This window comes from Ornithodoros turicata, chromosome 1, assembly GCF_037126465.1.
Source record: "Ornithodoros turicata isolate Travis chromosome 1, ASM3712646v1, whole genome shotgun sequence".
NCBI classification, from domain to species: Eukaryota; Metazoa; Arthropoda; class Arachnida; order Ixodida; family Argasidae; genus Ornithodoros; species Ornithodoros turicata.
In genome coordinates, this window is record NC_088201.1 from 178,252,848 (window position 1) to 178,269,240 (window position 16,393).

General features: G+C 45.2%; 1 protein-coding gene and 1 long non-coding RNA gene across 3 annotated transcripts; one reads left to right on the top strand and one right to left on the bottom strand.

Moving 5' to 3' along the window:
• Positions 1–589: 589 nt before the first annotated feature.
• On the top strand, positions 590–8,986 carry LOC135378822 (zinc finger protein ZFP2-like). 2 transcript variants are annotated; one of them, XM_064611927.1, is made up of 3 exons: positions 590–797; positions 3,294–3,446; positions 6,805–8,986. In XM_064611927.1, exons 2-3 carry the CDS (start codon positions 3,299–3,301, stop codon positions 8,475–8,477), a joined length of 1,821 nt encoding a protein of 606 aa, XP_064467997.1. In that variant the 5' UTR covers positions 590–797; positions 3,294–3,298; the 3' UTR covers positions 8,478–8,986. The 2 variants fall into 2 exon arrangements, with proteins under 2 accessions (XP_064467997.1, XP_064467998.1); XM_064611928.1 differs by having other exon boundaries at positions 590–709.
• A 2,277-nt stretch (positions 8,987–11,263) lies between these two features.
• LOC135378823 (uncharacterized) lies at positions 11,264–14,238 on the bottom strand. Its single transcript, XR_010418584.1, has 2 exons — positions 12,363–14,238; positions 11,264–12,090 (listed from the first exon to the last, which is right to left on the bottom strand). It is a non-coding gene; the product is annotated as an uncharacterized LOC135378823 (long non-coding RNA).
• Positions 14,239–16,393: the final 2,155 nt, after the last annotated feature.

Genomic DNA, 16,393 nt, shown 5'->3' on the forward strand with positions numbered 1-16,393 from the left:
TCACATACGTGCCTCGCGTGCGACACTGACGAGGAGGAGGAACTGCTGCACGTCCTACTATCATACCCAGCACGCCACTCTATTTTACCAGCAAAACCAATTAATAGCTTCCATCCTTGGATTCAGCTAGTGCGACAATTAGGAATGAGGCCATGATGGAAACGAAGCAAGCGTGGGAAAATCCGACAACGAAGTAAGGACAACAGCCAAGAAACGTAACCACCACCAGTACATCCGCCCCGCGCCCCGCAACAAGAACGAAAAAGAAAAGGAAACCGAAACCAGAATTACCGGAGAAAATGACAGATTACAATAGCGGCTACTGGTGGCTATGATAGTGACTAAGTCAACAGTTGAGCCAAGTCACGAAGTGAGCAGACGAGCCAGACGACGTAAACCGGACACTTCTTCTCTTGAAAATTCAGACAGGTTTAGTATTAAATTGACTTGAAGTCTTTAAAATGCGTGTCATAACTGGCCATTTTATTCGGTTTAGACATATCGTCAAATTTTAGCGCGACCTAAGGGTAAGGCATCGCCATCATCCGTCTCGGCTTGGCTTGTGGCCCCATTTTGGCATGTAAACTAAACAATGCCCGCCTTATGTAAACAACATGGTGAACAAAGTCATACAAAGTGAAGTGGTAAAATTCGGCACGAACTTCACGTTCACTTGGGAGAACGATGAAGATTTGCAGCGAACCATGAAGTAATCTCACTGCATTGCTTACAAGCGCATTCTTTATTATTCCCCTTGAATCATTAGAAAAGGGGAGGTCCGCCAGTGGACTGTACAAGTACGTCGAGATCCACTTTTTCGATAGTTGGCTCTACACAAAGCTTCTGTTGATGATGAAATGTGCTTCTTTCTACGGCGTAGTCCAGAGAATTCACCTTGGGTGTGATTACATACATCTGTAACATACATCAGTATATGTTGGTGGTGCTGTTGATGCTGCAACATACATCAAAGGAGGCGGGCTCAGCTTTCTCTCTTTCCTTTTTGGTTTGTTTGCAACATCGTAGTCGATATGCGTGGTTTAAAAACACACAGTGATGGAATTGCATCCTGTCACCATCCTCTCCTCAACACCTCTTCTCTCTTACTGGGGACCAATGTGAATACAGAGGAACTAAAGACTGAATGCATTTCCAAGAACACTGAGTTGGCATTTTAGTCAATACAGTGATAATCAGTACATATCAGTCAATAAATACAGATTAAAGATCAAACTATCTAATTAAATCTAAACTAAATCTAGATTTAACCTAAAAATCTGGAAAATCAAAGCAAAGTCATAAAGGGAATTGTCACATTAACGTACAACACGTGTTGCACAGTGCCCTTTACATCAGCTCTGAAAAGTGGAAAATTATGTAAGCTGGTTACAGGAAGGAATGATGAGGCGTTTGAAAAAGATGTATAACACTGTATTGTTTAAAAAAAAAAAGTCTGATAGATATGATGAAAGAAGAAAGTCACTGGAAAAGGTTAGCCAGCTGTAGGGCATCTCCCCCCCCCCCCCCCCCCCAACACAGCACCAGAACATTTTCAACACAGCACCAGTCATTTTACCTAATAGCGTGAAAGGTTTTGATGTTTGCAATTAGTTTCCCAGAAAAAGCTCACATAAACGTGGCTCCGCACGCACACCCTTAACTCGCCACTCCGGGTATAACGAGGATGAGGAGGTATGATGCCACGTCACCGATGACGTTATAAGGAGAAAGCGTTCTGGTTCGCCGGTCAGTGGGGGTCAGGACCTCATCCCTTTGCTGCTGTAAACCAGTTTTGACAATTCTCCCGGAGAATTGGGGATAGAATGAGCGGCCAAATCGTTACTGAGCCAGAAGAAAGGCTTTTTCAGAACCCCGCACAGCCGAGTAGCAGACGACATTTCTCTAGACCAATCAGCGAGCGTTCTTCTTATAGCGTCAGCGCGAGGTTCCAGGCAAATCACAGGCTGGTACTGCCACCCTTGCGCACGGTCGCTTTTTGCAGAGTACTTTAAATTCAACTTCTGCGATAATTATGACTCTGTGGTGTGAATTACTTCGCGTGGTGCATCTTACTGGCCTACTTAACAGTTTTATAGGAAGAAAACAGGGCGTTAAAAATGACTTCTGTGTTACTTTAAGCTAACACTTTAACCTAACACACTTCCACAGTGACTTCGAAGGGTGCGTCACTTGAAGGGACAGTCCAACCACTCTCTCACTCAACCAGCCCTGGACCGGTAAACCAGACGTGGGTTCGAGTCCTATAGCTGGCTAACCTTTTCAGTGACTTCCTTCTTTCATCATTAAAATTTCTTAGGCACTTGAGGCGTTGTATGTATTTGTCCTTTCTATATGTGTTCCAGCCTCAGAACATCAATCGCCTTCTTGGCTTCTGATAACTATATTTGCTTAGTGCAATTCTCAGTCTGACATATATCTGCTTCCCCATTCTGGGAGTCAGGCTCTGTTCGTTTGTGCTTCTCAGACATGGTTGATGAATGCCGTATGACTGCAGCAGGTCACTGTAACCATATGACCGAGGGCACTATGCGAGTTTGAGCACATCGGACAGGGGTATCGTGTGTCACACCCCCAAAAGCAGGCAAACCTCTTGGCCATTATAGGTCAGGAGGACAGCCGGTTCAGTAGCCTGACGTCATAGTAACGAGGGTAAAGTACACATGTTCGCTCCTGGTTGTACTGAAAATCCCCGTCGTTGTTGTATAAACAAAATGTCACACGTACTAACAAAAGAGAGTTACAAGCAGAGGCCAGTAGGAGGCAACGGTTCCAGAGAAGAATGGTCATAAAGCGAAGGCGTCGTATTAACGAGCGTCATATTAACGAGGTTTTGACTGTATCTGTCTGGATTCCCCAGCTACAGCATATGGACATTTTCCTTGCTCATAAACAGGGGTCGACAGTGGCCAGATGGTTCATGTTTTGTGGAGTAATCCTGAGGAACACGGTATAGTAGGAACTCGGTAAACTATGTACCAAGATGGTGAACATTCTATAGAACGTTCCGACAAGGTTTCAGTACACTGTGTACTCAGGCAGTGAATGTTCTACAGAATCCGTCGTACATCCGACTATTTCGTGTCGTGTAACAATGCGAGACATCAAGCAAGGTTTTGTGGAGCTCTTGTATGCAATATGTAGAGATGAGTTGATGTAGTAGGATAAGATATGTATAGATCAGATATAATACTTGGAAAGGGGATAGAGCTGTACTTTCTCTCAACTTGAAGCTTTGCAGTACGGCTTACTTGTCTCATTTTATTTTGCTGCAGGGCTGATGGCTGCAATGGGCCGCATTAAAGAAGAACCCCGAGACTTCTCTTCAAGTGAACATCTGCTCGTAGTAGTGAAGACGGAGCCATACGATGCTACAATTTCAGCAGGGCTTGACCATATTGGATACAGCCATGACATGTCCTCAGAAGGTGATACAATATACACGATTGATTTCACACACACACACAAAAAAAACGCAACAGAAATGTTTAGAGCTGTGCGAATACCAATATTTCCATTTTAAATAGTTTACCAGATTTCACTTGCACTGCGAGTCGAACCCGAATAATTTCTTCAGGCACCGAATCCAATTCAAATAATCAGAAAAGGCCAAATTCGAATAATTCTGAATACCTCATGGTGAAATATTTTGTGGTGTTGTGCTCATTCGATGATGTTCTGCTCCAAACTTGTGAGCCTTTTCACCCAGCATAACATATCGTCAGTGCCGTGTATGCCAAAGGGAGTCTGGCCATTAGGAGGAGCCTAAAAAAGAGGCTCGACCTGTCAATCAAACTTAGGCGCATTTCATTGGTTACCGTTTTCCATGGGAGCTGCCATGACACCAAATTTTCTCCAAGATGGAGGATGGTGCTTGGAACGGTGAAGCAGAGATTTCGTGACAAAAAATTTTCACGGACTACTTTAATTTCATACTGTGAGTATATATCCTCATGTACGCATCTGCAAAATCAGCTTCAACTTTCGCTCCGCCATCATTATTTACGTGAAAATGGGATGTTTCGTCGCTAACGTTAGGCCTAGTTAAGATCGTGATACCAGGAAAATAGCAAGCAGGACGACCTTTGTACGTAGGATTTTGCATTATATAATTGCATTTTATTTATACATACATCTTTGCTCCTTTTTGATTCAATGTACTTAAATTACGTGATATAAAACTTCATACCGGCTGTCGTCTGCTACGAAGAAGCGGTTGTACCGCCATCTTGGCCAATCACTTCTGCCAGCAACCATTTCTGCATTGCTGAGCCTTCCCAACATGCCTCTCTCCGTGCAGATGGCGTTGATAAAAGTGGGCGCAAAATCCGTCGTTTTGGTCTGTCACCAGTGATATCCGTTTCAATCCAAATCCATCAATTTTCTCCAAAATGGTAGCGGCCAGTAAATAAGGGTGAGGTATAAGTACTGGATGGATGTAACAATAGACAACTGTATTTCGACCTGTGATTGGCTAGATACTTCAAAAAGTGGGTGGAGCCTCAGGTATAGGCAGGTCCCATTAATGGCCAGACTCCCTTTGGCATACACGGCACTGCATATATCGTGAGAGAAGGGTCCCTCTGTGTTGTGTATGGTAGACTGCATTAGTGGGGTGAACTGCAATACAACATGTTCCATGCAGCCTGCTTTGTGTGCATCTCATGTTTACATTGTGAATTTCCTGTACTTTTTTTAGAAACTGCACATATTTCCGTATGTTACTATGCAAGTTGGGAGTGAATTTACTGGAACGTGCAGTGCCCAGAGTACAGTGTTGCCAATGAGCTCACAGAAGTTGCAGGCTTTAGCGTCAGAATATTGTAAACAGTGTAAAGCGGGCTTCACCTGACACTTGTAACACCTAACACCCTAATGAGTAGAAGCCCACTTGCAGAATGGCGATAGCAATACCTCGCTTTAGTACTGTTAGAAAAATATTCGAAAAGTTCAAATATGAAAGGTTGCAAATAGCATTCGAATAGCATCACATATTCGTTTTATATTCCAACTTCCGAATATTCGCTTTTCGTTGGGTGATGTATGATGCTGGACAAAAGTTTACGGAACACACTCCAGCACATTCCTTCCTCAGAGTGACACCCAAGCAGCAAATGGTACTGTACAGATTTGCAAACAGGTGACTGGGTTACCTAGGTACATGTCTGTAACTCCGTATGGTCACATTCTGTACTAGCTTGTCCTCCTGAGGAAGGAATGCACCAGAGCGTGTTCCGTAACCTTCTGTCTAACGCTGTACCAGCTCTCCAGTACATGCTGAGTACTTATTAAGGATCTCAAAATAGGCAAGATCGACATGGTTAAACCCTGTCAAACCCATCTTCACTATCTGATTTATGTTATGGTCGCTTTGGGTAAGGCCCACAAAGTCCTGAAAACTAACTTTGCAAAGTGCCAGTTCAGCCATGAGCACTGGAGATTGCTATACACTGTACATGCAGTGTGTTTGTTCCACATCTCGTGTTCACCTACAATGCGGGGGGCCCTCTTTGTTTATTTATTATCCATCCAAAAAATTTGCTTTTCCCCCGCTTTTACGGCACCTGACATAGCACTGGAATTTTTACCCCTCAACATAAAAAAAAAGAGAAGAAAACACAAGGCCCTATGTATAATATATCCGGCCACTTATTCAGAGCGTGAATATCTCACGAAGTGGTTCGGATAAGGTCCGGAAAAGGTGCAATGCGTGACATTGAATTGCGATAAAACTGCACACACGTCTGTTATGCACAAGGAATCTTTCTGCAGGGCAGTTAATAATTAAGTTAATAATTAATTAAATAAAATAAAATAATTTAATTATTATTATAATTATATTATTATATATATTATTATATATTAATTATATTATTATTATAATTTAATTATTAATAAATTAAATAATTAATAATAATTAATAAGTTAAGTTAAGTTAATTAATAAACGAATATACATCACAAGTGTGCAAACACTGAAATTTCCAAATACAAATGTCTGCAAAATTGTCCTTCGAATATCAGATCGGGAGGTTTGGAATCAAAATTTAGAAACGTCTCGTGTATAATGCGCATCGATGCATAACGTCCGCCAGGGGGGGTGAAAATACTGGCGCTAGTTGCACACACAGATTGTAAACCGTAGATCCCCAGTAGTGTCCACAGTAATCGAAACCTGTGGGTCGAGTGTAAGTAACTTTTATTAGATCTATTGCGGGTACAATATTTATCAAACGTATTAGAGTCCGATCCAGTAGATTTGGTGCGTAGAAGAATTCAGTATCCTTGCTCCTCTCACATTCTGGCCTTCTGAAATGACTTGAAGGGACTATCGCAAGGGACTACGGTAGTGTTAATGACTCCTTCAGAGTCCCTAAGGAGTTCTAAAGACTCACACTCCCTGCACAGCTAAGGAAGCCCCAGCAAGAGTGACATCATGATGATGTCAGCCAGGCACACGAATGGGAGCGCAAGTGATTGTCTCCAAGGCTGTCTGCTTCTCATTCACACAGTAATATACCAAGTGAAAAGACCTTGGTAAAAACACCAACTTTTGCTTAACAGTGGGAGTTCTAACAGGACCATGCCCAGTCGCATTTGTCTGATTCTAGCCGCTTGTGACATCAAATACCTGGTGTTTCAGAGGAAAATGTCAGATGTGTTGAGTTTCAAACTTCAGTAATTAGTGCAGAGCACCTTTATGTAAAAAGGTGTGCAATTATGGTACGTTTGTAAATGTACTACTAACCCACCTGTGCTCTCACTGTTCGATTCTTTACAATTTCAGAAGCTGCACAAAGTTCTGGTATACATGATATCAAGGATGAGCCCAAAGACATTTGTGATTCAGTGTCTTCAGGTTGCAACCCTTCAGATGCACAGCTCAACTTCAAAACACCAACAATTCAGCCTCCATTCGACAACACTGTCTCAGTCACTGTGGATGTTTGGCCCACGGATTCAAAGCCACCTGGAGGCTGTGCTCCAAACCAGAGCCAGACTCAAGAGCCCGGTGAATCTTCAATCTCCGATTTCGAGAAGGACAAGACGTACAAGAGCAATGTTTGTTCGGCTGCGTGCATTGACATAAATCACTTGGAAGTTCACTGCACAGCTGACAAAGTGAGCACATTCATCTGTGACACATGTCAACACAAACACACACACACAGATGTAAAGCCATACAACTGCAATCTCTGTTCTGCAGAGTTCACCAACAGTGCGAACCTGCGGCACCACAAGCAGACACACACGGAAGAGAAGCCATATAAGTGTGACACCTGTAGTGCAAAATTCAGCCGCAGCACAGACCTTCAGCGACACACACTCATACACACAGGCGAAAAGCCATACAAGTGTGATCTCTGTCCTGCAACGTTCAATCAAGGCATCAACATGCGGCGTCACAAGCAGACACACACGAGGGATAAGCTGTACAAGTGTGATCTCTGCCCTGCAGTGTTTAGCCGCAGTGCAAACCTGCGGTACCACAGGCAAACCCACACGGGAGAGAAGCCGTACAAGTGTGACACCTGTAGCGCAAAATTCAGCCGCAGCACGGACTTGCGGCGTCACATGCTGACGCACACGGGTGAGAAGCCACACAAGTGCAATCTCTGTCCTGCAGAGTTCAGCCGCAGCGCAGACCTTCTGCGACACATGCACACACACACGGGTGAAAAGCCGTACAAGTGTGATCTCTGTCTCGCAAAGTTCAGTCGAAGTATGTACCTGCAAAGTCATCAGCTGACTCACACGGGAGAGAAGCCATACAAGTGTGATCTCTGTCCTGCAGAGTTTACCCGCGGCCCGAACCTGCAGCGCCACAGGCAGACACACACCACAGGAGAGAAGCCATACAAGTGCAACCTCTGTCCTGCAGATTTCAGACGCAGCACACACCTTCGGCGGCACATGCTCACACACACGCGCGAGAGGCCATACAAGTGTGATCTCTGTCTTGCCAGGTTCAATCAGAAGATGCACCTGCAGCATCACCAGCGGGCGCATACGGGCGAGAAACCATACAAGTGTGACCTCTGTCCTGCAGAGTTTAGCCGCAGCACAAGCCTGCGGTACCACAAGCAGACACATACTGGAGAGAAGCCATACAAGTGTGACACCTGCCATGCAGAATTCAGTCGCAACAAGGACCTGCGGCGTCACATGCTGACACACACGGGTGAGAAGCCGCACAAGTGCAGTCTCTGCCCTGCACAGTTCAGCCGCAGGACAGACCTTCAGCGACACATGCGCACACACACAGGTGAAAAGCCATACAAGTGCGATCTCTGTCCTGCAAAATTCAGCCAAGGCGTAAACCTGCGGCATCACAAGCAGACTCACACGGGAGAAAAGCCATACAAGTGTAACCTCTGTACTGGTGACGTTTGCGGCTGTGGGGGCAGAGGATGTTCCCGCACTGAAGTGCCCGGGTCACCTGCTGAAGTCCCGGGTTGACTGCTACTACGTTCCCATCCTGTGGGGACAGCCCCACATCTGGTCATGACAGAAGGGATCGAGTGGTCAACAGGATGACCTGCATTGTAAGGATTACGGTGGTTGTCATTCAGTCCCATTGCAGGCCTCTGGCTTCTAGCTTGTTTTCAATATTTGGGTGAGAAGCTACACTAGTGCGATATCTGTCCTGCAACGTGACGCATAGGTGAGAGAGGCAGGCCGTACGAGTGTCGACCCTGTTCTGTCGCACGTCCCCGGTCTGGAAACTGGAAGGAGCTCATGATTATGCATGGAGAGAAGGCTTCACAGATCCCAGAGCTGAGGAATCATGCTGTGGCAAAACACCAGTCTCAAGAACGTTTCATTAGAATGTGAACAAAACAATAGTTGGATCGCCTACTGTGTGTGCAGCCTTCCAAAGTGGTTGTTGAAGTATTGGAGGGAAGCAGGAATGCCTCAAAGTATCTTTTGTAAAGGTTCAGAAAATATATGAAAGAAAGACTCACTCATTCCTGTTTATTGTTGTATATCGACCACTGGCATCAAATATTTCTGCTTGTTTTAATTTACAAATGATTATGTGAATATATATGGGCGATTCCACGCGAAATGACCCAGCGGACCTGCTCGGCCCCCACAAAACGATCCCAAATTTTTACGAAGATATTTTTAGCAGTCCCTAATAGTGCAAAACGACACATGTTGACACACACGGGTGAGAAGCCGCACAAGTGCAGTCTCTGCCCTGCACAGTTCAGCCGCAGGACAGACCTTCAGCGATACATGCGCACACACACAGATGAAAAGCCGTACAAGTGCAATCTCTGTCCTGCAAAATTCAGTCAAGGCGTGAACCTGCGGCATCACAAGCAGACTCACACGGGAGAAAAGCCATACAAGTGCGATCTCTGCTCTTCTGAGTTTAGCAAGAGGGCACACCTGTCGTGTCACAAGTTGACACACACAGTCGAGAAGCCAAACAAGTGTAACCTCTGTAATGGTGACGTTTGCGGCTGTGGGGGCAGAGGACGTTCCCGCACTGAAGTGCCCGGGTCACCTGCTGAAGTCCCGGGTTGACTGCTACTACGGTGCAGGGTACATCTATCAAGTTCCCATTCTGTGGGGACAGCCCTCTGGTCATGACAGAAGGGATCGAGTGGTCAACAGGATGATCCGCAATGTAAGAATTACGGTGGTTGTCATTCAGTCCCATTGCAGGCAGGCGCTGAATGGAGTTTCTCCCCGCACACCAGACGCAGTGTGGTTCCAATGCCAATGGAGGCCGGGGCGAATATTGGAGTACCACCAGGAGGTCGTCCTGCGTAGTACGAGCTTCCTGCGCCAACGCCTCAGGGCTATTAAAGGGATTAACCTGAAGATAGGGCTGGAAGCGGGGGTGGCATTGTGAGGTAGCCAGCGCCATGCGCTGCTTTTCTGGAGTGGTGGGATCTGCTCTGCTGTAGAATTCATGTAATGCACGTACGAATTCCGATAAGCTCTCGTTAGGATTGGTGAGTTCGCTTATGCAATTCTTCCAAGATACGGTATTTGTAATCCGGAAGAAGGAATTCATTTGCGAACTGTTGCTGAAAGTCCTGAAGGGACCCAAAATTCCGGTTGCAGCCGAAGCCAGCAAGCGGCGTCTCCAACCAAAGTGACTTGCAAAATGCGTTGGACTAAGACTGCTGGATCTCTTTGTCCTGGAGCGTTGAGATGCGGCACGGATGTTCCGTGTCACAAGCACACACATACGGGCAAGAAGCCGTACAAGTGTGATCTCTTTCCTCCAGAGTACAGCCAGGGCGTGCACCTGCTGTGTCACAAGCAAACACATACGGGTGACTTTATAGAAGGCAGACAACACACTGGATTGCATAACAATCGCAAAACAAAGGTGTGAACGTTATGCAAGCCAGTGTGTTTTCTCCGTTTTATAAAGTAACATGTCCCCTGGCTTCTGATCTATTTTCAACATGTCCACTGGCTTGTGATCTATTTTCAACATGTCCCCTGGCTGTGATCTATTTTCAACATGTCCCCTGGCTTGTGATCTATTTTCAACATGTCCCCTGGCTTCTGGTCTATCTTCAACATGTCCCCTGGCTTCTGGTCTATTTTCAACATATCCCCTGGCTTCTGGTCTATTTTCAACATATCCCCTGGCTTCTGATCTATTTTCAACATGTCCCCTGGCTTCTGATCTATTTTCAACATGTCCCCTGGCTTGTGATCTATTTTCAACATGTCCCCTGGCTTCTTGTCTATTTTCAACATGTCCCCTGGCTTCTGGTCTATTTTCAACATGTCCCCTGGCTTCTGGTCTATTTTCAACATGTCCCCTGGCTTGTGATCTATTTTCAACATGTCCCCTGGCTTCTGGTCTATTTTCAACATGTCCTCTGGCTTCTGGTCTGTTTTCAACATTTGGGTGAGAAGCTACACCAGTGCGATATCTGTCCCGCAACGTGACACATACGTGAGAGAGGGAGGCCGTACAAGTGTCGACCCTGTTCCGTCATACTTCCCCGGCCTGGAAACTGGAAGGAGCTCATGGTAATGCATGGAGGGAGAAGGCTTCACAGATCCCAGAGCTGAGGAGTCATGCTGTGGCGAAACACCAGTCTCAAGAACGTTTCATTAGAATGTGAACAAAATAATAGTTGGAGCCCTTACTGTGTGTGCAGCCTTCTGAAGTGGTTGTTGAAGTATTGGGCGGGGAAGCAGGAACGCCTCAAAGTATTTCCTTTGTAAAGGTTCAGAAAATATATGAAAGAAAGACTCACTCATTCCCGTTTACTGTTGTATATCGACCACTGGCATCAAATATTTCTGCTTGTTTTAATTTACAAATGATTCTGTGACATATACGTCACAGCATCATGTATCGTTAATTTTTAGGTGGGGAGAGTAATATTGACATGGTCACTGGATCATAATTCTTGATTGGATCATGATTGGATCATAATACTCGTATTACCGCCCATTCGTGACGTGGTTCAAACGCACACACGCTATTCACACACACACACACACAAAAAAAAGACCCGTAATCGAAGCCCGAAACACTAATCACAAACAAAGATAAACGCACGTAGTCTGGACACGCAGAAACACACGTGGTTTCACTGACTGGCTACTCTTGTCGCGGCAGTGCGCGGTTTGCCACATTTGCGCATTGGGCCGGGTTGAAGCATGACGTCACGCATCGTACCCACCCAAACAGCACAATGTACTGAAAGTTGAGTGCAATAGAGCTGGATGGCATGTGTCTTATCAGTGTTCTTCAGTTTCACGAGTCTGTTCAAGGCCTTCCATCTACCCGTCCGCCCATATTGCACTCGACTTTCAGTACATTGTGCTGCTTGGGCAGTCGGGAGGAGGTGCATTCCTTGTTGCAAATGCTTGTCTTTAGACGTACGTCGCCATGATCATTCTCTGTCTGATGTCATAATATGAGCCTCTGAACACTCGAACTGTCCGCAGCGCTCATTTCCAGTAAAAAGGGGGCGCACACTTTGCCCTGCCCTGGAAAAAATCCTTCGAATGCCCATGCTGTGGACTGAGTCGAAAATCCATTCCATGTCTGAGCACTCCCAAACGTCGTGCAACATGCCTATAGAAAAGAGAGAGAGAGAGGATAGGTATTTGGAGCAAATGAAAATATTCAAAAATATGCACTATGCACCCATTTTCATGTGGAATATGCCATGACGAACATACAAAAGTGTCCTTATCATCCACATACGACACTCTATCGAGAGACAAAAGCTCAGCATTTGCATGAAAATTCGCAGTCTAATTTTTACATATTTGCAACACACAAATTTCGAAGCGGTCATTCAAAACTCAACACGCTGAAACTACAAAAAGTGGCTCTATGAATACCTGATTCAGAAAAACAGGGGCGAAGTCACAATTCCTCACCCTCTACTGGCACATGCCAACATGCCTCCGTCTACCATGGGTTCCCCGGTCATTGCCTCAACCCTGTGCCAGCCGTCTGCGCAGCCAAAAATACGGGGGCGTTGTTGCGGTTGCGGATAACTGATGGGGTATCACAGCCGATCGAGTTTTATCATTCGCTCTCCCGATATTTTGAAATTGGAAGACATAGTCTTTTCTTTTTCATATGTTAATCGAGAATGAAATCTACACATCATTCAATGAGTAACATAAAAGCAACATCATTTCCTGCACTGGTTCGCTAGCGATATCGTTCGATGGATGTCAGAATTTTTTCTACTGTTGGTCATACACCTGATTACAGTTATCCTCTGCCTCCTTTCCGTGTCGATGTTTATGGGCAATAAAAGCTGTATACCCACTCATGCATTGTTTCATTGCCCTTACAAATTGGAAGAGGAGGGCTGGTTTACACGAATGGGCACAGACCGTTTTCTCCATATTGAGGTCACATGACTTTCCGCCATTGCCGGCCTTCAGCAAGCTCGCTGTCCCAGCCTCGCCTCGCGATCGCAGGCGCGTGATAGCATTCCGCGTGCGTGTTATCGCAAGCTTCTTTTATTTGCTTTATTACATTTTGTTTGCAAATCCTCGTCTTCCTTCATCACCACGAAAAGAAAAGTAGGGCCGAAAGTCACATTCCTTTCAGGAACCATCGTTATCCCCTCAAGACCGTGGCTTTCGGGCGCGACTTGTTCGCCCCTAGCTTCGGGCGTAGTTCAAGTCTACCAAATTGGTGGCGCTGTCGAACGCAATGACGTCATTTGTTTATAAACAGGGAGAGGTCTCTTTTTCGCGATTTCTTTTAGCGGTCGCGATATTCGCGAAAAGAATGCATCGCGAATAAAAATATGTTTACCGTTATGAATTGTTTTCGAATATCATAGGAGCTTATTACTACGAAGTTGCTACGCACTTTGTGTACAATTTGCGACGCGCGGAGCTTTCGAGGTTGTCGTGTTCTTAAATGCGTCCGTACACGTTCGATAACCGAAACTAGTTTAAAACGCGAAAACCGCTGTGCGCTTCATCCATCGTCAGCACAGTCGCGGCTTTAGTGGATTGCCAACGAACCCTGAACATTCGTAGTGAGGTACAGTTCGGTTAAATTCTGGTTAAATATCAAAGTCTTGTTGGTGTTTAGCTGAACCATCTGCTCGACACCGCTGTTCACCATGCCACGGCGTGCGCAGCCAAAACCTGCGTTTCGAACGCAGACCCTTTTTTTTTTTTTCAGTTTCAATTTGTGGTAGTGACCTTTTGCATTATTGGTGTACTTCGAAGCTCTAACCGGGCATCAGCGATATACAAGGTGTTTTTTATCCATTACACAATGTTTAGTAAAAGGGGTGGGTACAGATAAAGTAGCCCAACAACGCCATATGTGCATGAATATGGGCTACTTTATCTGCACCCACCATCGGTATATATATATAGTTATATGGCCAGGTGAACATTCTATCGAAGAAAGTATGTAACTATACTAATTCGGAGATTTCGCGCAAAAGCGGGATACCAGAACGGGAGATATTCCTCTTGGAAAGACACTACACTTTTTAAAAAACCTTAAGCGCGTGCGTGTGTTGAAATATGCATCGCTGAATTTCGCTATGCAAATGAGCCAAAGCAAGAACTACGCACTTTTCGAGCGCAGAAATGACCTCATCTGCGTCGGAGCGCGGTCTATCTGGCTAACAAATTAGCCCCTACACCAATCGGCTCCACCGCTCCAAAGCACGTGGCCCTCTCACGCTCTCACGTGAACTATTTGTCACTCTTTTTGCGCTCGAAAAGTGCGTAGTTCTTGTTTCGGCTCATTTGCATAGCGAAATTCAGGGATGGATATTTCAACGCACGTGCACGCTTTAGGGTTCTTCAAACATGGAATATCTCCAGCTCTGTTATCTGGCTGTTACGAGAAATCCCCTAAGAGTTAATGAAGTTTAGGTAATTAGTGACCTTGTAGTTACATACTTTCTTCTCGAGAATGTTAATTTGGGCGTATAACTTCACTGCAAAAACCTATTTTGTTCTGCTAATTTTTAAATAAAAATCGAACGAATAAAAATAAACATCTTGTATAATCGAATCATGGAAACGCTGGACACGAACCTTGCGGGAAGGATAGCGCGTGATAAGCGCAGCTCGTACAGCATCGCTGAGGAGCGCGGTTTTACAGCACTAGTGAATGAAGATCTGTTACAAACTATGTATTACTAGGGCCTGACTTTTTAGGGTTAAACTTGTATCCGCCCGATATTTACCCCCCGAACAAAATCTGTAAAATTTGGGTTTAACCCGAATCTACCCGAAAACATCCGGGTCGCGTGGCACACTCATAAGCGTGCATTAAAATAAAGTTTGATAACATTGCTAAACATTAGTTCCATGTTAAGACAAATTTTTATTAAACAAGAAAAAATCACCCGAATACACCCGAATTCCTGACGACAGAATATGCCGTAACGGGATTTAACCCGAATACATCCAAATTTTCAAATGAAAAATATCACCCGATATTTACCCCCCGAATTTGGCCAAAAATAAAACCCGAAAAAGTCAGGCCCTATGTATTACCATTAGGAACGATGGTCTCATGCTTGACGGTCACGCATGACAGCACAGTGAAACCGAGTTTCCCTCCAAAAAGATGAACGCAGAAGGCACAGACCTCTACAAGAGAAACGTCATCATGACGTTGGTAAACAGACTGAAACTGCAACAAATCGGAAGGGGAGGGCTGGGTTCCACGAATGGGCACTTGTTCGCTGCCCCCCACTGAAAGAAAAGTAGGACCGAAGCACGCGTCTCTTTCAGGGACCATCGTGATCCCCTCAAGACCGTGGCTTCCGGGCGCGACCTTGTTCACCTCTAGCTTCGAGCGTAGTTCAACTCTAACAAATTTGTGGCGCTGTCGAACACTATGATGTCGTTTGTTTACAAACAGGGAGATGTCTACTGCTAGTGCAAGTAAACAGCACTTGCTTACAGTGTTGGACAAAAGTTTCCTGAAAGTGTGGGAGCGGTGTACTTTCTCCTCGGTGCGACACACCAGCGACGGAGGGAAGTGGGCTCACCCGCTCTGGTTCACTTGTTCAGAGGACGGGAGGGGAGTGCTCTGGTAGCGACACCTATCCAAGCCACTTCGTGACCACAATGAAGCGATGCCGAAATTACTGCGGCATGTCGCAACGAGCGCGCTCGCCCATCCCTCTGAACGAGTGAACTCGCCCGATTCCAGGTGAACTCGCCAGCCAGGGTGTCGCACTGAGGCGAAAATACACCGTTCGCGGATTTCGTTAACTTTTGTCCAGCATTGTACACTCGTTTTCCTTCTTCATAACCCATGAGCTCAGATGTGGTCATCAGTAAACCATCCTACATTCTGGACATGTCATCACTTCCATTGCTCTTTACTCCCATTCTGTCTGTCTGTTTCACCAGCACTTACAGCACCAACGCAGGTTTTCAGTGTCGAGGATTTTCGAAAAAGTAAATTGCTTTTACGGTTTTTAGTTTACCTAATGGGAACAACACATTGTTTCATTGTAAAAATAATATGGCTGTAATGTGCACAGATAAGCATGCATGCTTTGTGAAGTGCCAATACATTAATACATACTATATCCCTCATTGGTCCTTTTCAGATGAGGTGCTGGTGCATTTTTGTAGCGACCAGCACACACACGTATGACAATGTTAGTTTACCGGGGCTTCATTTTTTACTCTTAGAAGTCCATATCCTATGACGCGATATTTGAAAATTAGATTCGACATTCAAAGGCCAATCTTGCAGATATTTGTATTTGAAAATTTCAATATTTGCACGCCTCCAGTTATTTTAAAACACTTTTCGTCAGCCAGTTTGAACCGATACATACCCTTATGTCCGAACCCCAACCAATAAAGTTTCCACTCTGACAATCTGGCCTGTAATCACACCACTAATCACT

Bases quoted from the DNA above. Each gene is read 5' to 3' on its own strand.
- LOC135378822 (XM_064611927.1), top strand. From the start codon at position 3,299: ATGGCTGCAATGGGCCGCATTAAAGAAGAACCCCGAGACTTCTCTTCA. The intron at 3,447-6,804 runs GTGATACAATAT...TTACAATTTCAG, and splicing joins CCATGACATGTCCTCAGAAG to AAGCTGCACAAAGTTCTGGT.